The 26,137-nt window shown below is 37.1% G+C and overlaps 1 protein-coding gene across 1 annotated transcript; it reads right to left on the bottom strand.

Moving 5' to 3' along the window:
• Positions 1-345: 345 nt before the first annotated feature.
• On the bottom strand, positions 346-26,137 carry CAND1 (cullin associated and neddylation dissociated 1). The gene is made up of 15 exons (XM_084205681.1): positions 25,930-26,137; positions 21,393-21,536; positions 14,430-14,584; positions 12,631-12,754; positions 11,993-12,249; positions 11,804-11,909; positions 11,152-11,297; positions 9,810-10,102; positions 9,052-9,193; positions 6,932-8,425; positions 6,061-6,156; positions 4,144-4,313; positions 3,882-4,046; positions 3,546-3,653; positions 346-2,475 (listed from the first exon to the last, which is right to left on the bottom strand). Exons 1-15 carry the CDS (start codon positions 25,995-25,997, stop codon positions 2,251-2,253), a joined length of 3,693 nt encoding a protein of 1,230 aa, XP_084061807.1. The 5' UTR covers positions 25,998-26,137; the 3' UTR covers positions 346-2,250.

Below are 26,137 nucleotides of genomic sequence, written 5' to 3'. Positions count from 1 at the left end.
AGAAAGCATTCACAATGTAATGGAGCTCAACCTTCCCTTCTGTCCTTGCTCCACTGTAAAGTACTGTAGAACAAAGTGAAGATGATCTGCCTCCACCACATCAGCTGTTTGTTATGGTAGCGCAGAAGCACACACAGATCTCTCAACTACAAATATTCTGTTCACTTACCATTGTCACCTACTCCCTTTCCCTATTTTAGCCTCATAGTTCATGTTTATCATACCATTCTCACATCTAACTTTAGATCTATAAACATTTTAATATACTTAGAAAACTTAACGCAAAAAGATCAAAGGTTAGTCTGACAACTAATTAGTACAACAGATTCTTAATCAGGAGGCCTGTATATTGTTGCAATTGATTGAAGTAGATGATTTATACAGTAAGATAACATATTCCTAATTCACAGTGATTTTTCTACTGTATGGTTTCTCTCTAGTCATCCCACTCCTTTTCATGACATTTAGATATGTTGGTATGTTTAATCTCATTTATTTCTACTTCTAGAAGACAATTGTTACATTAGTATGAAGACTTTGGAGACAGAGAAAGCTACATTTTCAAAAATTTCTACAGCATTAGAATTGTTACTATTGAATGAGTTCATAGACTTCTTTGTTCAGGTCCTTCTACTGAAGTAAAATGTACCAATATCTCCTTTGCTTTTCCCAAGCTGCAAGCATGTAAGGTGAAGATTTTGCCCCCAAGCCCCAGTGCTCACAGGACACTGTCTCTGAGGTCATAAAAATGAATGCTTTTTCAGTCCCGTAGCAACTTATGCCATGTACCCATGTAACAGGTTTCCAAAGTATCAAACTAGCTAAAAAAGACCAGTTAACTAAAAAAATTCAAATTCGTATCTGACTTCAAAAAAAAAAAAAGACAACTAAGCAGTTGCATTAAACAAGTAATGAGGCAGTGGTCCCTGATAATTTTGTTATTAAATTCCCAAATCCAGTTCATTGTGGGACTGCCAGCTATCCACTCCCGGTCCATTTCTAGATTACCTCATTATATCCACAGAAGAATGTTTTCTTCTGTTTGCTGTCTATCTCTCTCCAGCCTTTTGGCCATTCCCTGTTTCCTGTCTTACCAGAATATTGTATGGCACTTGCAGCATTGCAGCCTACTGGTGGTGCCATGTGCCAGAACAAAATGATGGTCTGGCAACATTCGTCTAGGTAACACCATATATTAGTGCCTTAACAAAAGCTGTCAGATGAAGAAAAGGAGATAAAATCCACTGAAGAAACTTCCTTCACACTTTTATAATAAAAGCAAAGTTGAATGCCGAGTTCAGGAGCCACTGAGAAGCTCTTGTTATCTCTGCCCATTTTACCTCCATCTTGTTTCCTCCTGATCTTAAGGTTTGTCCACCTTAATTCCAGTGGATTCAGTCTTTGGGAATAAAAACCCATGAAAACTGCAGAAACTGTCATGTTTACTGTAAGAATATCTGCAGGGTCATATTACTGGCATTCTAAAAAGCCAGGTTAAGACAACAAACCTTCATCCATCCTTTCCTGTATGAATGGCCTGTATGTCAAAATACCTGAAAACTGCACTGATACAGTAGAACTTATTTTAACTTGCATTACGAATAAACTGCACATGCTGTTTTACAGACAATATATATTTGTAAACTTGCTCATGCAAAATTAGTGTGCACAACAGGGATATTGGTTTTCTAATCCCCACATCTGTAAAAATGACATTTATGTCTGCTCTTTTTGAACTGTGCCCAAACTCTCTTTTTAATATAATAAATCTTACACATAATTCATCTGCCAGCCAAACCAATTTATGAAGCTGAAACAAAAAAGAATAAAAAGTTATACAAAAAACATGGTGCACCTGAACACTTGATTCCCACCTCCCCCCATTTTGTTTACAAGTAGAAAGAATGACTAAAAGAAAAAAAAAATCATGGTCACAAAATTTCGACATTTTAATCCTAAACATTACAGGGCAAATGGATGTTGGAATTTATTTCCATACACCATGAGTCAACTTTTTAATTCCCAAATGTGGCCAAATCCACTAAAACAAGAGTGGTTAAACTCTGGACTATGGAAATACATTTCTGGAATAAATGCTAGAAAAGCAATTATGGGAAAAGCCAACTGTCTCCATAAAGGTAAATAAAGTGGAACAATGTGTAGATTAGATACTTTTTCTGTTTCTTACTCATAACCTGTCAATTCAGTGCATCATATGGTTCAACATAATGGTCCCCATTAGACAAACATCTAACTAGTGTCCATTGATTCCAAGTTAGTGGATGATGAATCTTTTTGGATACTTTCAAAGATGGCTGCCAGCTCAGGGTTAGAGCTTATCTGTGACTGAAATTCACTCATTAATGGACTCTTCTCTGCTTCTGGAATGGTTAGAAGTGCTGCTACAGCTCTCATAGCAGATCGTTTTAGTTCATCTTGCTTTTCAAACTCCTGTTTCACTGAGTTTGCCTTTACCTACAGAAAAAAATGAAAATATGTTTGAAACTTTACTCAACCCTCCCTCTACAGCAATCTTAAAAAATATACCTTAAAAGAAAGTATTTCCTCTCAAAATTATCTGTGCTCTTAAAAAACCAACCAAACAAAAAATACCCCCAAACATCTTTTTAGCAGAATTTTTACTAGCAGTTTACAAACAGACTGAAGCTTGAATATGGCAAGGTAAGCAGAAAAAAAGTTGTAAGCTGCCAAATCAATCACCAAATCAAAGCAACTACAGCAGCCAGCCTTTAAGATACTAAGGTCAGTAAATGACTTTGAACTGCTATTATCACAGGAATCCCAGCTTCCAGAGGACAGACATTTTTAAAGAAGCTGACCTTCATTAGAATAACTGCTTAACCTTCTGTTATTCTCAAAGATATTTCAGTGCTATAAATATAAATTATAATTAAAGGCAGTCAATTTTCATTATGTGAAATATAGCAGACTAGAGTAGTAGAAAAGCAAGGTAAACCAGGCAATAAATGACTGTCAGAGCATGCAGGTGAATCACGACCAAGCAGGAATGGAAGGAGACTAACTACAAAGATCCAATAATCCTGTAATATAAATGAAGAACCGGCGGGGTAAATGACAAAAACTCTAACAAAAGTCTAGACAAAAAGTCTAACAAAACAAGGACTACTTTGTATTGCCTTCATCAGCCACATGCTTGTCTGAAACAACACCATCATCAGAAGTCAGATAAACACTCAGTATTCCAGTTTCACTATTTAAAATGAAGTGAGATTTACAAGTTGCCCAAGTGGCAGCTGAATTTTTAAGGAACAAAAGAAAATGCATCAAAGAAACAGAGGATTTTTTAAAAGGAGCTTACAAATCTATCTCTCCATCTGTAATTTAAATACATTTAACACTTGTACAAAGATCCATTCATTTCTAATCTAATTATCCTGCCTACTGCAGCTTATCAGCTGTAACTCAGGAAATGCTGCAGCAGTACAGAGGTATTCTTTAAACACGAGTTCATTTATATTTCTATAAGAAAACACAAAACAATGAATTTAAATAAGCTGAAATACCTTAGTGGTACATGTAGCACGCAAAGGTTCAACGAGCCTGTCCAATCTCTGCAGCACCGCGCTCGGACAAAGGGTAGACAGTCTCACCAGCATTAAAAAAGTCAGCATCTAGGGTGAGGAAAAAACCCAATTCAACAACATTTATGTCTGGCACATATATGGAGATATATTTCCCACAATGCTGTGTAACCTTTGGAACAGTCACACTTTCATGAAAATGGCAAATGTTGTGATGTACTTAAGCATATGAAGTAATATTTTTACCATTTCAGTCTATTCACTATTTGAAATATTTTGACAAAGTCACTGCTTTCACAGAAAAAAATGACAGCTAACCTTAATATCATAGTGATCCTTCAGGCCATCTTCAACATGGTTTAAGAATTCAAATATATCTAGTCTATCCAAGCAGCTATCCAATAGAGTATACATGCACTCAAAAGCTGCTTTCCTTATGTCCAACCCATCATCAACTGTGTGCTTAAATGGTCCCATTTCCACCTGTCAGTGAATAAAAAAAAAGTTGAGTAAAAAATTATTTTCTTTTAAAAAAATAACCTACTTACATATTTAGCATTGTTTTTCTCAGTTAACTTACCTCTCTGATTAATTCCTTTCTGACTTTTGTTTCATTGTAAAGATGAGGAAGCACAGTATCTAAGAGGTCCCTTATCAAAGATGGTTTATTGTGGGCAGCTGAATTAAATGTCACTAGGGCTACTCTCCTGACATTGAGATCTGGGTCCTCCAGAGTTTTCAGAAAATCACCTGCAATCACATACAGAAAAAAAGCAACCTATGAGGATCTTTTATATTTGCAACTTTTAAAAAAATTTTTGCTTAGTTTCAAACTTTCAAAAAGACATACTTAGTGCAGGAGTTATTTTAATGTAACAGACACCTGCTATTTCAGCATGATGACATGAATAAAGGATTAATTATCATCATATGAAAAGTATTAATATAATTGTTATATAGTACTTCATATAATGAAGTACTATAATATATAGTACTTCATATAATGAAACAGTAGTGGAAGAAACATCATCAAAATGAACTGCCATCACAATGACATATAAACTTCCTTTTTATGTAAATTAATGAAAATTACATTTAACCTTTCATTTTCTCCATTTATTAAAATCTCTCTCAAAATATGCACTAGAAAACCAATTTCAATTTCTGCAGTTCAGGAATTCCAGATCACCTCTCAAGGAAACTACTGACATAACTGATTTTTTAACCCTCAAATTGGCATATACTGAGAATACCTAAATTACTGTAAAATTGGCCTACTCAGTATATATTAATGTAGCACCACCTCTCCCATCTTCCCCCACCTTTGAGCATTTTTAAATTAGATTCTTCTATACTTCCATAACACAGCCTTATTAAAATAAATGACTGCATGAATATATCCTCAATGTTTGTGAAGTTGTTGTAGCAACTTCCATGAGGCATGAACATTTTTTAAGGAGAAAAGCAACAAGGTGTAAAAACAAAGTGACTCTTACACCCACCAAAAAGCTGGGTAACAAAACTCAAAATGACTGAGATTTTTAAACTACTAGATTCTGATAGTTTTTTCATTGAATATTCAACAAATATTTCCAGAAACCAAAGGGGCAACTTCAGTAGAAGGGGGAAAAGCCTACAAGCATAATTCTTGAATATATTACTTAAAAAACAAAAAAGCTTAGTGATGAAAATAACACACAGTAAACTGACTTAGTTTCCCTATAAATAAAAACCTTGCTCTTTACAAAACTTTATGCCTTTAAGCATAAATCTTTCCCCTCCTATTAGGTTAAGAAGCATAGACGATTTTTTACAGTTCTTTAGACCTGTAATTAATCAAGCATAGAACATTCATACCATCTTAAAACAATGTACAATACTTTGTTATACAAATGAGAAAATAAAAAAAGCCACAGCATTACAAAAGTCTTTGTCATACTGATGTTACACTGAAAGCTCTGATTACCTTATTCCTGTATAAAAATACACACAATTCCAAATGCTTTCAGACTACAAGCATTACAGAATCATAATAACCTATATTTACAATTCAAAACCTGGTAATACTCAGAATAATTCACACAAGCATACATGTCTGAAGTGACTGAATGTCAAATATTTCCAAGATCACACTTTTTGGTAAATATAGTAAATCTTATTAAATCAAACTGATATAATTTGGCAAAAACACGGGAAAAGAAATCAGCTTCTGGATCCCGTCCTACTAAAAACACTAGCTTCTTGTATTGCCCATCACAAAGTCAATACATAGGATTTTTAATGACATAATTTTTACTGCTCAGAATTCAAATAAATTAGTATTAATAGAAATAATTGGCTATCATGGAAATATCTTGTAACTCTTCCAACAGTTATTATTAGCAGCTAATTCTACTATCTTCAAAATATTTATTTCTAGTAACACAAAAAAAAAAAAATTAAATGTAATTCTCTTGCCTGAAAACATAGAAGCTGTCAGTATAAGTGGAGTACTTACCTATGCAGTTCTTCAAGAGTGGGTCTATGGGTTGAGGATGATCAGAAATAGTGAACTTAACAGCAGTAACCACTGAACTTCGAGCATATGAAGACCCTAATATGAAACAAAAGCGTGAACATGCAAGATTAAAACAGAACAACAGAATCTAAGTCATGCTCAATGCCACTCATTCCTCTTAGGCTTCTAATACTCTTAAGAACAAGAGAACCAAACAAGAAATGCTATTTATTGCTAACAATGCAATATGTAACTCAAACCTATGGACAGAATATTTTAAACAGGGGAAAAATACCAAAACATTGTAATAAGCATGCAATGTTATCTCCTATAGAAAATTTGAGGAATAAGCCTATAAAAACGGATTAATTATGATCACATCAGCCTACAAAAAAAATCTCCCCCTTACAGCAGAAGCACATGAAGAAAACATGTGAATATAGTTCTTGATCTGAGACTGATTCATTAATTATGCACAAAAATCTTTCCTAATTTTAAAAAGCTTCAGAAGCCTTATCTGAAAATTAGGAATATAGTGATTGACACCAAAAGGTCAAAATGTTGCAATTGATTTGTTAATTTGTCCCTTAGTCGTCCATGCTCCTTCCCCTTCAAGTTTATAGCTCTTAAATATAAAACGTAACACTATTAAAAGAAATGTAACATCTGAAAGCAGAACACAAGTAATTCTTGTTATGTACAACAAACAACTTCTAGTAAACGCAAAAAATCTTAACCTTCCATTGCTGGGGGAAGGGAGCAAAACTTCAAGACACAACATTCAAGCAAGTAATTTGAAAAACTAGATCCATTTTTAACAGGTATGATAAAGCCATCTGCTCCAACACATACATGCATTACTACTCCTCACCTGATGCCAAGTATCCCTTGAGTCGTGGAAGCAGAGTCTCTGGGTCTATCAACGTAAGCTTGCCCAAGCATTCAGCAACAACATTCCTCGTACCCTCTTCTGCACATTCACAGTGTTTCAAGAGTAAGGCCCAGATGTTCTCAACATATGGTTTGAGACCAATCACTGACGCAGAGCTAATTATTTCTTTCAAGGAATGCAGAAGAAGGTACTGCCTCTTAGGCTGACTGGTTATTTCTTGTAGGACAAATGGCAGATACTCAGGAAGATTGCCAACACTAATACTGCCTAAGGCGTATGATGCCGCTGACTTGACTTCTTCACTAGGAGAAGAGAACGCTTCCAGTATTACAGACTTGAGCTCGATTTGTCCACTTAAGTCAATGTGATGCCCAACTTCTCCAAGAGAAAGCAAAGCCAAAAGACGAATGGAATCTGTGGACCTCGAGTTCTTAACGTCTTGAATGAACTGACCTACAACAGCCGGTCCTTCCTTAGGGCAGGCTCGAGTAAGGGCAGCAACACATTTGGCAATGGAATAGTAAGACTGCTTGTGAGTAAGTGCTGTGCTCTGTGAGTACACTGGACCCGTTAACATGCGCAGTAAATCCATATAGCCTAAATTGTTTGTACCAGTCACAACCAAAGCCTGGAAAAATTCTAGCATGGCACTAAGTGCTCCACCCTGAAGTAGGGGTGATCTTACCAGCCCAATAAGTTCATTGAGAATGGAGCCACTAATCTTTGACAGGGAGGAAGGATATACTTTAGCCAGCGTTGTTAGAAAACTGATGGCCATCTGTGATACGTGCATGTCACTTTCGCTAATCAGAGGTGGAAGCTCATCCAGGACTGCATCAATCATGGCAGCTGTCAAGCTGTCACTGTAATTCTTAATTAAAATATCTAGCGCAGAAAGAGTGCCCAGCTTCAAAGCTCGCTGATTCTTTCTCAAAAAAGAAGCAAGAATAGGAACTCCTTCCCCAAGGATTGGTCTCAAATCTATCTTCAAAGGAGAACCAGCAATCAATGTCATTGCCTTCACAGTAGTTAACCGAGTGATCTCATTCTTCAGTCTCTCTAGAAAGATCTGAAGTGTACTAGGCAGGTCTGTGCCTAGACTGTCACCAAGGCTACAAATTATTTGACCCATGCAAGATATTGCCCTTTCTTTCACCTCCTGATCAATGTCAGCAGCCTTTAATCTTTTGATTGTACAAGTAAACAAATCTTTGATGTAAGGAGTAGCATCAAAGGAAGTAGGCTGGTCTAAAGGACGAATAACCTTTACAAGTTGTTGGGTAACCAAGAGTGCCTCTGATGTTATCTTGTAAAATGGGTCACCAACACAAGCTACAACTGGAGGTACCAATGCTTGAACATGAGGATGAAAGACTTGGGGAGAATGATTGCAGAGGATCACATACAAACAGGACAAAGCATCTATCTTCAGATTAGAAGAACTTGATTTGTCATTCAGTGAAAAGATTATTCCTGGAAGAAACCAAAAAAATGTATTTTAGGTCAGGTATTTATAGAGTCTGCTAGAACACTTTAAAATTTTGAAAGGAAGGCAGCTATACTGAATTTATGCCTTCTGGCTCCCATCTTTCTGGATGCTTCCAAACCCCTTTCATCACTTTATTCAACCAATTAGCTTTTTTAGGCTTCCTTCACCAAAAGACATGGGCCACTCAATGGTTTATGACACATTTTCTTAATTATAATGAAATTCTGAACCTTAAACATTTCCAACCTTACTTTTCACTATTACTTCAATTTTCAACATTTTAAGTTTTAAAAGCTAAACTATGGGAAATATTTTTCTCTGTTCGGATGGAAAAGAAGGCAGTTTGATTTTGTAGTTAAGAATCAAATAAACTTTTTTTTTTTTAAGAAGAAAAAACCCTTAATCTTCTTTTCAAAATTAATGGAAATACATGACTGAAGTATTTATATGGATACACATAATAGCTGATTATTCTGCCATTTTCTTTCAACAGAAGCCACACTTCAAAGCTTTTGCAGAAAGCACAGTCAGGACTTCAATATTTTGATATTTCAGAACTTCCCATACCATGTATTAGTAAGTATTTAAGTTAATGCTGTGTTTCTCATACCTGGTACAAGTACAGGAACATGCTGTGTTAGGGCTCCAGGTAACACATTTACTAGCTCAGTCAGCATGTTAAAGCAGCACTGACGAGTCTTAACACTTTTCTCCTTCATCTGTTTGTGCAAGGCTTTAACTATGTTGGGAACCTGTAATCATCACACATCTGTTAATTGATTCAATAGCTGGCATTTCTTTCATTATTGACCACTGGGGGATATAAAGAAATATGTGCATCCTAACCCCCTGATTTCTCTACAGAACTAGAGAAGTTGTAGAACATTGGAAAATGAAGATTCAAAATAATTGCTTTTAAAAAAAGAAGTGATTTACCTTTGAAAGGTGCTTTGCATTAATAAAACTGTAGCAAGCAACAACTGAAAATTCACCTAAATATTTTAGTTAGATGAAGTTTTTCAGCATTATCCTTTCTATTCTGCAAATAAAATATGTTGCAGCAGATCAAGTTTCATCTTGATCTTATGTCTGCATACAGAATGCAGGAAGTAACTTTTGCTTTGGCAATGAGGCTAAATAACACAGGACATGCAACTTTTACAGGTGAGTAAACAATCTAAATTAAATAAGCACATTTGTACAAGTCAATTTCAGTTTCTAAGACCACTGCATTTTTTGGGGCCAGTTTACCCAGCTTGCTTTCTATGTTAGTACTACAGGATAAAGCACATTGAGTGAACTATCCTTATGAACAGGGTGCAATTTTAACATGTCTTCTCAAAGCGAAAAAAAATCTTTACAAATAACCTGACTCTGAAGCATTGTCAAAGGTGTCTCTCCTTGTTCCATTGCATCAGGATCACAAAGCCAACTTTGCACAGGTCGAGTTTGTTTTAAAAGAGAAAGATAAGCATGAAAAACATCTGCTTTAACATTTTCTTCACGTTCTTTGAATCTGGCTATTAAAGCAGGAGATACAGTTTTGTAGAATTCTGGAAGCATTTCGTGTCGTGTGCTAACCACAGCATCCAGACATTTAGCAGCTGCACGCCTCACTTTCCAGCTCATGTCATCATCATCACTATATTCATCATCACTCCCTAGAAAAAATAAATTATGCATATGTTCAAGTCTAGACAAGCAAAGCATCAAGTGTTATTTTAAACAATTAAAAAGCACACACTTTTTAAACAATTAAAAAGTTGGGTTCTTTGCATAAGACACACGAAGAAATAGGTTCAGAAACTATGTTAAAAACCATACATACAAAGAGCCTTCTAAACAGCCTAACTTGTAATTCTCAGCCAATTTTTTCACATTAGTCTCCCACACATATCAATTTAAACTGCAAATAGGAAACGGAGCTCCCTGTCATATTTCCAGCCTGACTACTGATTTAAAGCATATTCTTCTTTACTCATGACAACAAAGCAACAGTGAATACTAGCTGATCAAGATTCAACAAATTATTCTGTCTGCTTCTTTCTAGAGGTAAATCAAACTATACAGAGTCCCCAAAAATAACAAAAAGTATAAAATAAACAATATGGATTTTTCAGGTCCTAAAGCAACAACTATGCAGCTCACTCTTTCATTAAGTAATGAGAATTTTATGCCCTCAGTTCAGATTACTTGTGTGTCCAAGTTTTCACAAAGCTTATATCTGGCAATGCTTGCCACCATATTAACAACAAACACTTTATGCCTTTCAGTCTGAAACACTTCTACCGAAAAATACTGAGTCATTTTCAAGCTATTCTGATTTTATGCATTAGGTACCAATATAATTATAGAGGAAAGTAGTGAGAAGCCTTTCCCATGCTGTACATGTATTTTCAATTCATTAACCGATGTTCTCACTCTATTTATATCATGCCACATGCTTCTGCCTTTTTCACCTTTCAGGTATTTTAAAATATTTGTCTTGCATTTTATGTTCCCTCTCAGAATTACTGATCTCCAGCATCAACATCCTATACTTTTATTCCAGGAAGTGAGTTCATGTTTAAAAGAGGTACAAAATTTGAATGGAAGTACACAAGTCATTAAAATGCTGGTAACTCAGAAGTAGTACCACCCATACCAATTTTCGCAGATGGGTGCAAGATCAAAAGCTCATCCTCTCCCTCAAACCAAAAAGAGAACATACCTTGATCATCATCATCACCGCCATCAGCATCCATAGCATTTTCATCTTCATCTTCATCATCATAATTATAATTAGGATCGTAAGTAAGATATTTAAGACAAATGTTTATAATAGTAGATACATGAGGATACACTTCTTTAGGACACCTGTGTAATATAAAAATACAATCATTGTCAAATTACTTTGAAGTACTAAAATATTCTTAAAAGATTTCATGTTGCATACTATACTTTGGAGAGAGTAGCCAAGACAACATCAAGGCATCCCTCTGAACTACAGAAATTCAAATGGAAGGTCAGAAAGGGCAATGCCACTTTGTAACAGGATCTCCTAGACTGGAAGGTTGCAAAGGACACAGATATGCCTTTGGATACCAATTTTTTATCAGCACTATTGGACACAAATACACAAATATTAGAATACTTCCCACCTCTTGTTTGCACAAGTAGCAATGGCACAATAGAAAGCTTGTAGAGTACAGACATAACACACTGCTTAAGAGTTAAGTTACAAGATAGCTATAGAAATTGCTCCAGCTCAAAGCTTGCTAGAGTATTTTGTATGAAGGAGGCTGTCTCTTGACAGCTTACAACTAAATGACACACTATTAGATCTTAAGAAAGCCTGAAATAGCTACCCATGAATGACTTACCTCCTAACAAAAGATTCAAAGGCTTGAATGCAGTACTCTCGTAGTTCATCATCATCTACATTACAAAACTTTACAACCAAAGGAATTATTTTCTCAAGATATTCGCCTGGTAAGAAAAAAAAAATCAGCTAAATAATTACTCTCATAAAAACACTTAAAAGTAAAGGATAATTTATATCTTTTTCTTACCTATTCTATGACCTGCTTGCCTACTGATAGCAGCAATACACTGTATATAGGTCCTAGTTGTTGACATGGAATCATTTTTAGACAGCTCTGTCAACAGATGTTCAATGAGGTCAACAAAAACCATATTGCCACAACTCATAACCAGGTGACCAAGAGCAATGATGGTTCTTTTCCTCACAGCAAGTCTTGGGCTGGTCAGCTGGGGGAGCAGACAGGTCAGAATTGAAGGATGGAAGTTAACAAGCAGTCCTCCTTGCCTTAAAACAGACAAAACACAAACTCAAAACCAATTGAATCTAGATAACTTTGTTCATATACTGTAAAACAATCCTTCAAATATTCCCCAAACATCACCAAGATTCCAATCAAATATTTAAAATTTCAGGTTTTAAATTAATGTTTTAAACAAACATTAAAATAAGCTTAAAACTACATTTCTCAGAAAATAGTAATTGATCACCAATTATCTTGAATATATTAACTTATTTTTTTCTGAATTAGCTTTCATCTACACATAATATAATCATATTATTTCATATGACTTGGAATATTTTAATTTTAACATCTGGAAAACTGAAGTTGAAGCTTTAAGTAGTATTTATGAGCGTTCACCAGCATATTAAAAGAGGGATGTTTACCTGCTCAGCATATCAGCCATGATATCCAGTGCCTCCAGTTGAACAGACACATCTTCCTGCTTGGCTATAGCACTAGTGAGACGCCCTGTGATCTTTTTGCAAACATTAGCTGCTAATGCAGAACCTGAAAGTACAACAAAACCTCAGCATTTCCATAATATTTTAAAAATACAGCTTTTAACACCGGAGATGATGTTTGTGACTATGGAAAGCAACCCAATCTATATAAAGAAGCTTTTTTCAACTAACAAAAGAAGCTTAAACAGCCACTCTGATCATGTCATGAATGCTCTGCATTAGAGCTGAAAAGACTATCTATGTACAAACATACTAAGCAGGAGGGATTCTTGTCCCAGAAGGTACGCACGACAGAACACTGCTTTCAGAAGGGCAAGCAATGGAAAGTGAAAGCCACAACAACTCTAGAGCAATAAATGAAAGGACTACAAGTAAAAATGAAGGTATATACTATATGGTAAGGAAAAGCACAGATAGAGCTACTTCTAATGGCAAAAAAAAGCAAAAGAAGCTACTTAAAAATTAAGTAGTGAAATACTACTGAAACATTTGAGAAAGGGGGGGAAATTTATATCCAAAGTGCTTTAAAATACAAGTAAAAATGTCTTTATAACAACTTCATAGTTCCCCCTTCCTTTAATTGTCCAACATTGTTTTAAGTAATTATGAGAAGGAACTTCTATTATGGTAACAACTGCCCAGTGGTTAGTACTCATCTTCACCTGCATGAAATTCTTTGAGTCACATTTTGCAAATTTCAGTGTGAAATTAATACCATTCCAACCTATGGTAAATCTAGTTTATTTATATTATGGCTCATTCTTAACTACAACTAAAATTAAAATATAACAAGCGGACAGTCTAATGTGTTACCATGGAGGCTAAGAAAAAGAGAACAATCTGTGTTTGAGTTGGGAGCAAGAAATGACATGTTGTTTATTTTTATAATAGGAATGTTAATTATATTGAAAGACTAGCCTACATTTTTTTGAGCTTTACCTCCACCCAAAAATCTTCTTTTGTGTAGGCAAACAGAAGAGTAAAAACTTAAAACAACTGACTTAAAATTAGTTATTTATGTAAAGCTTATGCATCTCACTGCTGCTTGACAGAAGCAAGATTTACATGTCAATTTTCAAAAAGGATATTAAAATCAGAGCTTTTTTTTTTAATTCATGAGACCTCAGTCCATAAAAATATAATTTCCAAAGCCTTTTTAATCACTCTCTAGTCTCATTCATATCCTACACTATGATATCTAAAAAGCACTTGAGTAAAAAAGTAATGCTATTAACTGATGAGCTGTTCAACATTAGTGTCTCTTCTGGAGGAAAGACTGCCTTCACTTAAACCTGCAGGTAAGACTTTCACTAATTTAATAGGCAACTGTCAGAAACACAAAGTACTTCCCAAAAAAATTCCTAGAAAGTGAGACAAGAAATCAGATGGTAAAAAAAAATACAGGAGTTGTAATCAATTTTCCTAGATGTGCTCCACCAGGCAATTATTAAAATAGAAGCTTTTACAACTTCTTATACTGAAGTTCATATTCTCTGAACTTGTCTTCCACATTAACACAATCCTTCAGTAAAAAAAATGTTCTTAAACTAGTAAAATTTGGCAATATAGTCAGAGAAGGAGAAACTGAAAGGGTAGTTGTGCCATGTTTTTACCCTAACTGAAACTATTTCCAATGCTGAAACCTCTTCCCTCCAGCTTTTTAAATTTTTTTGAATTAGTAAATGATACTACTACATAGTCTTTAGTACAAAATGCCTTACCACTGGAAGCAGGGGGAAGTTCTCCAATCACAGTTTTAAGACCAATGCTTGAAATGTCACGTAACTGTTCTTTGTCTGAAAGCATGTTTGTACACAGGGTATCTACAATGGTCTCCACTTGATACTCCTTCACTTTACTCACCAGAGGTCCCAGGCTGTATAAACAAGAGAAGAGTATTAAATTGGCAACAATATTATTTCAGTATTTTGCATTCAAGTCAAACTTCAGGTTGGTTTTGGTAGCAACACAAAGCAGAATTTTAAAAACTGAAAACCCTCATCTGGTTGGACTGATAACTTGCCTCCATAAATCTAGTAACAAAAAACTCATTTAGTACATGTTTCTTATTTGGAGCTGGAAATTCATTTTGTATGGCTGTTCTGCTTCAGTCTCAAATCCACAGTCCCTCTCACTTCTCAGTTCACAAGATTTATAACAAAAATTAACCTAACCAGAGCCATCAGTTTATATGCTTGACCATCAGTGTCAGCATATTTCACAAACAAGTACACAATATTCTTAATTACTGCATCTTTATTCTATACAACATTTGGATTCAGTCATGGCTCTATGCAGTAAAACAAACTCAAAACACATCTTCCATCCCCAAACCTGTTGTATGTACCCCATTGCTACCATGCTTTTTACCCCACGTTTAAGAATTCACAGGGGCAAGACCTAATTATTATTAAAAAACGCCCAGCAGAAGCAAAAGGCAGAAAGCCAGAGCAAACAGGAGGAGGACACGTACAAGCAAGCCCTCACACTCAAGCACTATGTGTGACTTACTGCACAATAGGAACTAGAGTAAGGTTCAAAGTTTTGGCATCGGGGTCTGTCCCCATGTTAGGCAAACCTGGAGCTCCTCTTTCAATGGCCATGCTCACAATGCCTTACCTCCCATGAACTCCGAACAGTGCTTGCACTCGAGGCGCAACACTTCCATTAACACCCAGGAATACTCAATTCCCAAGGCAATCACACCTAGCACTTCCCATGCTTTCTTCACAAACCATAACCTGCTTGGTTTCTTTTTCTCCTTACCCACTCATGGGTACTCATGTGGTAAAACCTGCTGAAAATACATGTGGGGGACGGGGGTAGGGGAAGGGTGGGCGGAGAAGCAGCAAAGGCAAAACATACTTGCCAAAACCAGTCATTGAAGTATCACTTGCAACTCACTCCCTTTTGTTAATGCACAGAACTTGGAACTAATTTGAGATTAATCAAACTAGTGCACAGACATCTAAAACCGATGCTTTATGATCACAACAATGCCACAAATTCAGAAAGATTGCAATTTATTCAATTTGCAGAGTATTTAATGGAGATTTACATATAACCTTAAAATAAATACACAAGAACAACTTTGGGGTTACATTTTTAGAAAGTCCAGCATACAGATAATCTCAAGAGAACTCTTAGTCGAGATACTGACTGGTATCTGATTGAAGGCATAAAAAGAAGCCCTTTAAGTGCACAGAAATGAAGACGTAATGGATGGTTTCTCACTTGCTTCAGTAGCTCCTGCAGAAATGAACAGCTCTGACAGAGACACCTTCCTTAAAAGCAGTCAGATCTCAGGCCCTAACCTGACATTACGCTTTAATTTAGGGATAGGGCAGTCTACTGGATTCCCTAGATTTGATTAAACTATATCTACAGCCACTAAATCCCTGAGAGTAGGAAGGGGTTTAGAGGACCGTATCCACAATCTAATCTGCTCCTTTTACTGCTTCAATTATGTTAAATTAATAATGACTAAAATAATTTCTGAACACTAATACGGGTAAGGACTTCTTGCCTCTAGCTTAAAAAACTCCTGCTAAATCTATACACAAACATCTGCTAAAACAAATTATTGCCAATAATTATCTCTGAGATACACATACATCAAGCTATCCATGTCTGCAGTTGAAACATTTTCTCCAGTTGCCGAAAAAGCTCACAGCTTTCTTCACAACTTGATTTGACTCTTCAGTCAAGCTTTTCTTTCACTGTGATTCATTGACACATCTATATATAAAGTTTCTGTTCATACACACCACTGTCAGTCAGTGGCTACTCACAGCACTGTTGCATACATCTGCTCCTGGTGCATAGTAAATTGCTTTGTAAGCAACACAAGCACAAATCAACTCTTAACAGAAACCTATAGAATTCCAAGGTACAATGCGTAGTCCAAAGAAATTAAACGCCCTGTGCGTCTGTGAACAGACTACAGTACATAAGGTTAAAACCTTTTTTAACCTTGGTTAAAAACAAGGTTAAAGCAAGGTTAAAACCTTGTTTTAAACCTGAACTATTGAACAACTACTGAATTCTTTTGATTTAAATATGCTTATTTTTCAAATGCAACCTATGAATAATTAAAATAATCACAGCAAAGGCCAGTCAATCAGATTCATCTCAGCTAAAAATCAGAAACACTTTTCTGCATGTTTTAAAGATGACCAAATCACTGGAATGATATTAACACACACTATAAATTAGTTTCTGGGAAGTATTAAGCCAAATTACCTGAACCAGCATCTTCAGTCCTATTTATTCAACCTCTTAGTGTAGCAAAGCAGACATAACAATTGTGAAGTAAATTTTACAAAATATTATCTCAAGATTTTCTGGCCTTCAAAATCAGTAAATATCACTTATAGACCTTATTATTAGTCCCAGATTACAAATCAATCTTATCAGAAATTGAAAATAAACTATAACCTTCTTGTATCAAATCAGTTCTGACTACAAAGATTTTGCACTTAAGCATGTATTTTACACACTTGAAGGCCATTTGGATAGTTTTAAGTGCTCTTTGATCTCTTCCCTTTAACCACCCAATAATTTCTGTCTAGGTTCTCTCAAAGTAGAAAGCTCATTCAGCTGCCTATGGAAATAAGCAGCAACACACAGTCTCCTTTAAGATACACATATTTGGAAATAAAGGTGTTCATAGCATAGCTCCATATTAGGAAGCTGAACACCAACATATAATCAATTATAATCTCCAACTGGCATATTTTAACACCTATGGAATAAGCACATTTATTTACAAGGAAGAATTAAAATTCACAAATTTTAAAAAACCCACGTTATTCAAATCACTAGTATAGCATGATGTGCAGTAGTGGATTACCAAAGCATACAAAACGCTTTAAAGCTGCTGAACTGGATCAGCCACACAGCAGCCAATACATGCATCATCATGTTCACACTAATGACTCAGACTCACAGCGTCAGGGAGAGCTCCCTACATTGAACTATTGCCCAGAGAACTCACTCTGATAAATGCAGAGAAACTACAGCACCACAGGGAGGAATCATAGAAAGTGCTTACTTCAATCCCACCTAGACAGGGTGGGATTGATCACTCTAGATAGATTTGGGTATGTTTGACTTCTTACTGGTTTCAGGAAAGATTTCACAGTGTGAATCAATAAAAATTTCTATTTGTAGGTTTAAATGGCAGAATATCAAAGTGTTCAAAATGAGAAAGTTCATCTTTAAGCTGCAGCACTGAACACATGAAACAATTAATGTGCAATTTGGGCCAACAGAGCATAACAAAGATTATCAGCAATAAGGAACAAGCAATACCAAGATAATACCTATGCTTAGACAAACCACACTGCTTGACTACACCTGATGCACATAATCTTAATCAAGCCACAGGCAGTTTAACTACTGCTGCCATAAGGTGCACAGGATACCATGCTGGAGTATACTTACAGCTATAAACTAAGGATATGTTCTAAGAATAGCATTTTCCACTCTGGCTGATGGTAAAACAGCCTATGACTATCAGGTAAATCATAAACCATTCCTTCAAAAAAAAAATGGAGACAAGAAAAATGCATTTAATATTTCACATGTAGTTAAGAAAAACAAGGCAAACAACCTGTCGTTACTGACATAGGTTTCATCTACTGCCTGCAGTAAGAAGCTTAACAAATAAAACTCAGTTCCCTTCTGTAGTGTCAAAGATTACAGCAGGCCAACTTTTACTTCAAGACTACTAATGCAGCTCATTCATTTTCATTTCTACATAGAAATGAACTGGACAACCATTCTGCAAGGTAGCTACCCAAATACCAATGAACCCAAAAACTGACATCTGCTTTGCTTTTACATGGTTCATCCTCCCCCAAACCAGGATAATGTAACTGAAAGGAGCAAGAACAACATCACCAGTGTGCTTTGTAGAGATAATAACAAAAAGATCATCAGCATTTTAACAAATAGATCTCCTCTTCCTCAAGTGTGAAAGCAAGCAGCAGATAAGGCAAAACCAGGAACACTGTACACTTGTTGCTACGCTCACCTAAAAATAAATACTGCTTTATGGTTGCTCCGAGTTGTTTCAAATCTGCCATGTTCAGTGACCTCGAGAATCAAATCTTCAAAGAGTGACTCTTATGCAAGAGTTTTATTCAGAGCATTTCAACTGATCTACCTGTAAAGAAAGTTTCCCTAACAAGCTCCAGCACCTTTCTCCCTTCCTCAAGGAAAAATCTATCTCAAGCACAGATTGAAAAGTACATTGGGCTGTCTTAAATCCTCTATGAGAGAGGGAATTGATAATTTAATGGGTCATCAAGGGTGTGATGAAAGATACTGTTAACAGTCTCTAAAGTTCACCACAGCATTTAAATTCAGAGAGATCTAAAGACAGTTTATGCTTTACTCAGCTGGAAGTGCCAAGAAATCCTTAACAGAAATACACAAGAGCACAAAATATTTAAAATAAAAAAAGCCAAGAAAAATATGCTGACTGGAATTAATTTCCCAATGAATCAGGCTTACATCTAGTGTTGTAGTAGATTAAAGATTTCAGATCAGCTTGAACTGTTTTAAAAAACCTACAGCTTAGTAGTGTTCAGCCTCTCCCATCCTTCACCCCTGCCAATGTTTCTACCAACAGGTAAACTGCAGGAAGAAAGCAATAAGCCAGAAGAAAACTAAGTCCCTAAACCAGTCTGTCACAAACCAGATAAGAAGCAGTGTGAGAAAAAGAAGGAGTACAAGAACAGCAAACAGGAAGCAGCAGCAGTATTAGGTTAAAACTGTCACGAACTGTATTTTGAGTACAAGCTGCTTTAAGAAGACAATACTCAAAAAGATTGATGGTTTTGGGTTTTTTTTTTTTTATTCAAAGCATAGCTGCAAGTGATTGGAACACAAACAAAAAGCAAAAAACCACAACTTGATGTGATCCAGAAGGTAGACATGTCCACTTTCTACACAGATGTTCATAATTCACCTGAAAACTTTTCTATTATGTTTCTTGTCCCAATAAAGTAAATTTAACACTGTTCCTTAACATTATCTGGAATTCTCAAAAACACTCCAAAGTTGAAAGAGATTCAGTCACATTAGTTAAATCCAAGAGTTTTACCAATACATCAAAGTAAATTTAAAAACTGAAGAACTGTTAATAAGAACAGGATGTGCCCACACAGAGGAAGTCATCTATTTTCTCATTCTCTTCCCTTTGCAATTTTTCTTAATGTTTTAGTAAGCACTACTTGTACTTTAGACCCTACATTCTAACACTGCCATTAAAGATTGTGATATGTGTCTCTATGTGCATTAATCTAAACTTCAGGACAGCTTTAGGATGTACATTAGAAATGCATTAGAAATGAGTATTGCATGTATGCTAAAATGTAACTTTTCCATAAAATGCTGTTGTACACAAAGACAATTCTAAGCCTGAGCAAGTTTCACAACAATATGCTCTTCTGATTGAGTACAAGCAATCAGTTAAAAATCATGAAAACATAAGGAACAGACATCCCAGATGTCTGAATTAAAAAGAAACAGGGTATTTTGTGTTGCTATGAAAAGGATATGGGTAAGACACATTTTAACAACACTGCATCCCTGGTGACAGTAGGGAAAAAGTAGTGACAATTATTGTGCTAATATACCTAATATCGCTAATATCCGGCTTGAAACTTGACATTCCTACACCAATTTGTCTATGCAAGGTTTTGGTTACCATCACAACAACACTTCAGAAGCTGAAGCAAACACTGCTTCTAAGTACATAAGCAGAGGTACACACAGGCTTTTTCTACTTTGCTAGTCTGACAGGGCAAACTACTATGAATAATGAGCTAAAACAAACTTGGCTAGTCACAATGTGAAACTTCTCAAGCTCTTGTATACCAAGTTTACTCCAATCCATACCTCATGGAATATAAGTAGTGTATATAGAGTATTTAAAAAAAAAACAACCTGAGCTCACAAACAAGAAACATTTTCAGGAACTCTATATGCCTCCTAAGAGAGGCCCACTTTAAAGCACACAAAAATCAGAATGGCCAAGAACAAAAAGTTGTAAGAAATGTAGCACCTCTTCAAAGGGTGCTCAGGAAAAGTCACACCATATGTGAAGCTCAATAAAGTGAGGAAACACAAGTAAATGTGCCCTGATCCCATAAAACATTTACAGTTCCTGTAAAGCTTGTAAAACCATCAATGCAGTATTCTGAATGCTAATGAAGAGGTAAGTTCCACTTTGATAACCGAGGCCATATCTTTAGCATTTCATATTTTCATGTCTGCTTGAAAACAATTCTAATACTACAATTCTTCCCCTGCACATCATCTAAGGTCTCACCATTAAGTATCAATGTGGCAACTACCACTGAATTATAAGCTTTTTATATCTATTTAGCAATCTAGAATTAGCACCAAAGAACAAGTGTGTCACTCAAATACTTCCAACAAGGACTGCATGCGCTATTTGGTGCCTGAAACCCCAAATATTAATACCCAATGTCACCAAAACATAGTTTTTACGTTGCAACCATTAAGACAGGTAGTCTAAAATAATAAGGGTTCCTTCGGGGACATCAATTTCAAAATTATTTTGTGTAGCAGTGGTCATTTGAGTTTTCAAAAGTGCTTTATATTGTTCAGTCATTATACAATTCTTTACATCATAGAAAAAGAATACCTACCATTTGACAGCTAAGTTTTGCACCTCACCATTTTTATCTTCCAATAATTTCAAAATCATCTTCACCACCTTTCTTTCACTGTCATCATCCAGCTTGATAGAATCTTTCTGAAGTTCTGTCATCAAGTCATTAGTAGCCATAAACCTGACAAAAGATGTGAGACAATTATTGCTAAAGGGATATGGGTTATTCACAGTGCTCAGGATTCAAGATTCTCAGTTTCCATAATTTGTTATCAAACAAATCACATTTAACATTGAGTTATTGTTGTCTGTTTTGTGATGCAACTAGCATGTATAAAACAGAAAGGAAGAAAACTGTATTTGAAAATGATAATAACTGAGCTAGGTCATCACATTTATGAGAACAGCTCATATTTGAGAGCTTATGAGAACAGCTACATATTTTACTTGCAGCATTTACATTATATTCCACACTATCTCCACAAAGAAAAACTGATACTTTCACAGATTTTAAGTAGTCCTTTTATAAGCTATGCTGATGTAAAAAACAAGGGTTTTTTTAAACTTTGTTAAAAAAATTGATCTCTGCTCTGAGTTCATTTTAAAACAAGTTTTAAGCAAGAAGAAAAATACAGTTTCTCAAACATTCTCCCATAAAATTCACAAAAGCCAAACTTCAATTAATGAAGGGCGAAATAAAGTTAAGCTTATGTTCCATGTGTTTTTCATTTTCTTGCCTTGTAAAGACTAGCTTGTTTACAGCCCAGAAAACAGAGCTGATCACATTTATCCAGCCCTCAATACAGGGTGACACAGTAAAGAACAAAATTAATTCTTGCGAGATCTAGCAAATAAAATCATCTTTCATATAAATTAATTTACTATTCAATATCCACCAATAGAAGAACATACTGAAAAATTACTTTCCAAAAATATTGCCTTTATGCCTTCTGTTTCTTTTCCTTCTGAAGTCTGTTTCACAATTCATTTCTATTTTGTAAGTGCCCTCTCTTCTCAGAAGCAGCAATACAGATGTATTACTCAATTAGAAATCCCACGGGCTTCGGTACTGACACCAACCCCCACTCAAAACTCCAAACAAGGGTTTGCAGTTAAACACTTAAGGGTGACATTTGGACTTCAGGCACATCATCCTCAACCAGACATCACTTCAGCTCAGGTCATGCTTGGAAGGTTATCTCTGCAGCGTGACATGCCAGATACTACTTTTTACTGAAAAGAAAAGCCAAGACTCTGCATAATCTTAATATGCATCATAAGTGCCAGATGCCTAACCTCACATAATGGACCTCAACTTGTCCTGTCTTTTAATAATTCCAGTCTAATGGTCTCAAGGTGTTTCTAAGATAAGACCTCACCCCTTTTTCACTCACTCCAACAGTCCCACTGAAGCAAGCCTACAGTCCGACAGGAACCAGATGTGCACAAAAACAGGCTGGGGCTGCAAAGCATCAGCTTTTAAGCACGGTAATGAAAAAGGCTACTTGGTAAGTAAAGGTAACAGGACCTAATTTAAAGATATACATGAAGTCATACAGTACTAGAACACTCCAAAACTGTCTCCAAGTTACTGCTGCATTTACCTCCTTTTCTTAAAAACTGAATAGCCTCCTCTCACTTCTTTGGCCAATAGCTCTTATTTCCCAGCCTTAGAAGTTCATGTCCACTCATCACCTACTTGTCAGTTCCTATACTAAGCAGACCATGCACATCCTCGGTGCACCAGCAGCCTCTGCACTCAACTACAACACGGTTCTCCTGTAGACTTCTCCACTGAAACATGCAAAACCACCCAAACACCACAATGGGGTGGGGAGACCAGGCAGCTTCAGTGTAAAGCAGCTGGTATCTAGAAACGTAGTTTCAATGTGACTTTTAGTCACAACTCCCCCTGCCTGCATATCAAACTTCACCTGGTACAAAGCAGGCAGCCTGTCAGCAGCTCCTCACAGCCTGTACTCAGAGCAGTCATTCTCCTGCTGCAGCGAGGACACTCCTTCTCCCACAGCCAGACTCTAAACTGACACCTCACCTGACTGCCCATTTTAGAATTTGAGCCCAAGCTTCCGTGTGGACAACACAATCACAAGTATGTACATCTTCCAAAAGTACATATTCCAGCTCTGCATGGGACAGGTCAGTTTATCCAAAAAAAAGAGGATTACATTTTACAGTAGACTGCTTACTTGAATGACTGTTTTACATTCTGCTCCCTGATATCAACAGGATAACTACATGGTCCCTGCTCAGACATGATCAAAGAACAAATGCACTTACAATTACTGAAACTAAATACTATTTTCTCCATTATGCAAATACACAATACACATAAAGTTTCATAAAATGTTACTCCATAACAGCCAATTAGTAAAGATCTATCATCACTAATTTTTTTATGGTTTGTAACATTAACTTTTACTCTATGTTAAGACATTTTTTGTTTAATATTCAAGAATTTCAAAGCTGTTCAAAGCTACTAGAACAGAATTTCTGAAGTGTGCTCTACTAAAGGAACTACACAAGAAGTTTTAATTACATACATGGGAGGAAAAAAAGTGTTTGCTACAATTGCACTGGACAGGTATAACCTAGCCCTTCTATACAGAAAGGTTTTAACTCATAAAAATCAGTATTTATCACAAATGCACTGGAACTTACTGTAAGTCATCCTCCCCATAAGTACAAAATGGAAATTTCACTTAATCACAGAAACAAATTAGTACGAAAACAGTAAAAAAAAATCTTGTAACATTTAGAGGAAAAAATGTTTCAATCTAGTTTCAGAACAATTTAAAGAAATTGGACAATTTTAGTTTGTCTCCTTTTAGACTAATCAGGATTTTATTTACAAAATTTCTTGTCTGAACTCTGCAGGTAATATACAGCTATTACAATTTGAAAGAAGTTGACACAAAAATCCCACATCAAATTTGTGCCCAATACTAAAACACTCTGTCAAAACCTAACAAGATTCAAAACCCAGACCTATCTATCATGACCTCTGTTTTCCTTTAGATTTTAATACATTGAGACTTGTTTGGATAGCATCTACTTTAATCATAAAATAAGCACTGGGATGCTGCAGCAAAGCAACAAAAGTGTATTTTATGCCTTTTCCCTGTCTGTATTGATATACTCTCATACACAAATAAAACCTTCAAACCTGAATTTCTGGTTGCACTCAAAACCAAAAAAATGTAATTATTTTTTAACCTAATGCTTTGCCAGAGGTACTGTGTAAATGTATTCTCTGCTGGTTTTTAAGAGTTTACTTGTATTATTTCATTTTCTGATATTCTAGATTTTATCTGCTATTAATTTATTACAAAGCAAGCAAATAGTCCAATGAAAAGCAGTGCTCCTGTGACAGATCCTGAACTCAAAATTAAATCCAGTCCCCGTAAGACTTAAGTGGATTTCTCTCTCTGGATGCCCAGGGGCAGCACCAAACTACACGAGGAGCACAAAACCCCACTGTCTAAAAGACACAGCATCCAGAAGGATGTGAGCTGAGGATCACAGAATCGTCTGGGTTGGAAAGAAGTTCTGCATAACACTCAGTCCAACCCCTCTGCAGAGACAGGGTCACTTAGAGCAGGTGACACAGGAACATGTCCAGGCTGGGTTTGAAAGTCTCCAGAGAGGGAGACAACATCACCTCCCTGGGCAGCCTGTTCCAGGGCTCTGCCACCCTCAGTGTAACAAAGCTCTTCCTCACACTGAGATGAAACTTACTGTGGCTTCATTTATGGCCATTCCTCTGAGTCCTGTCACTGGGCACCAGTGAAAAGAGTCTAGCACCATCCTCTTGGCACCCACCTTTGAAATAACTATATGCATTAATGAGGTCCCTTTGAAATAACTGTGTGCATTAATGAGATGCCCTCTCTTCTCTAGACTAAACACACCCAGCTCCCTCAGTCTCTCCTCAAAGGGGGGAAGCTCCAGTCCCTTTATCACCATGGACCTCCACTACACCATCTCTTAAGTCTGCCGTGCTGGCTATCCCTTCCTGCTTCTATTCGTAGAAGCACAGGATCCATATTTTTTGAAGCTGGAAAGAGACGAGGGAGGTCACCTCATCCGACCTCTGCTGCTCAAGGCAGGGTCAGCGACAGCTGGCTGCTCAGGGCTTCGTCCCTTCGGCTTCTGAGCATCTGCGAGCTCAGGAATTCAGCCCTCCGCCCTCGCCTGTCCCCGCACGGGTCAGCAAACCTGGCGGCCGCTGGGCTTCTCCCGGCTGCTGGAGATCTCTGCCCACGGCGCGTGGAGGCCGCGCCCGTCCTTCACGGGCAGCGAGGAGGGGGATCCCCTCACAAGAACTTTTCTTCCCGAGGAGGGGGGGATCCCCTCACGGGAACTTTCTTCGCGCCCAGCCCCGCAGCCGCGGCGCGGACAGCCCGGGCCCGCGGCACCGGCCCTGCCGCCGGGCACCTGCCCCCGCCCGGGCCGCCGCGGCACCAGGCCCGGAGCCGGCGCACCCGGCGGCCCGCAGGGCAGCGCGGGCGAGGGGCCGGCGGAGGGCGCGGAGGAGCGGCGGCGGCGGATCTCACCTGAAGTCCTTGTCGCTGGATGTCATTTTCTCCAGCAAGTTGGAGATGTGGTACGAGGCGCTCGCCATGTTGACGGACCCGGCCGGGGCGCGGGGGGGAGGGAGAGAAGGAGAGCAGAAGGGGGCGGCGGCGGCGTCTTCCCGGCCTCGCCGGCTCCACTTCGCCCGCGGCTGCAGGGGCCGGGCGGGCCGGGCCGGGGGCGGCGGGG

The sequence above is a fragment of the Fringilla coelebs genome, assembly GCF_963513975.1.
Source record: "Fringilla coelebs genome assembly, chromosome: 5".
Taxonomy (NCBI): domain Eukaryota; kingdom Metazoa; phylum Chordata; class Aves; order Passeriformes; family Fringillidae; genus Fringilla; species Fringilla coelebs.
This window is presented reverse-complemented; position numbering and strand designations above follow the sequence as displayed.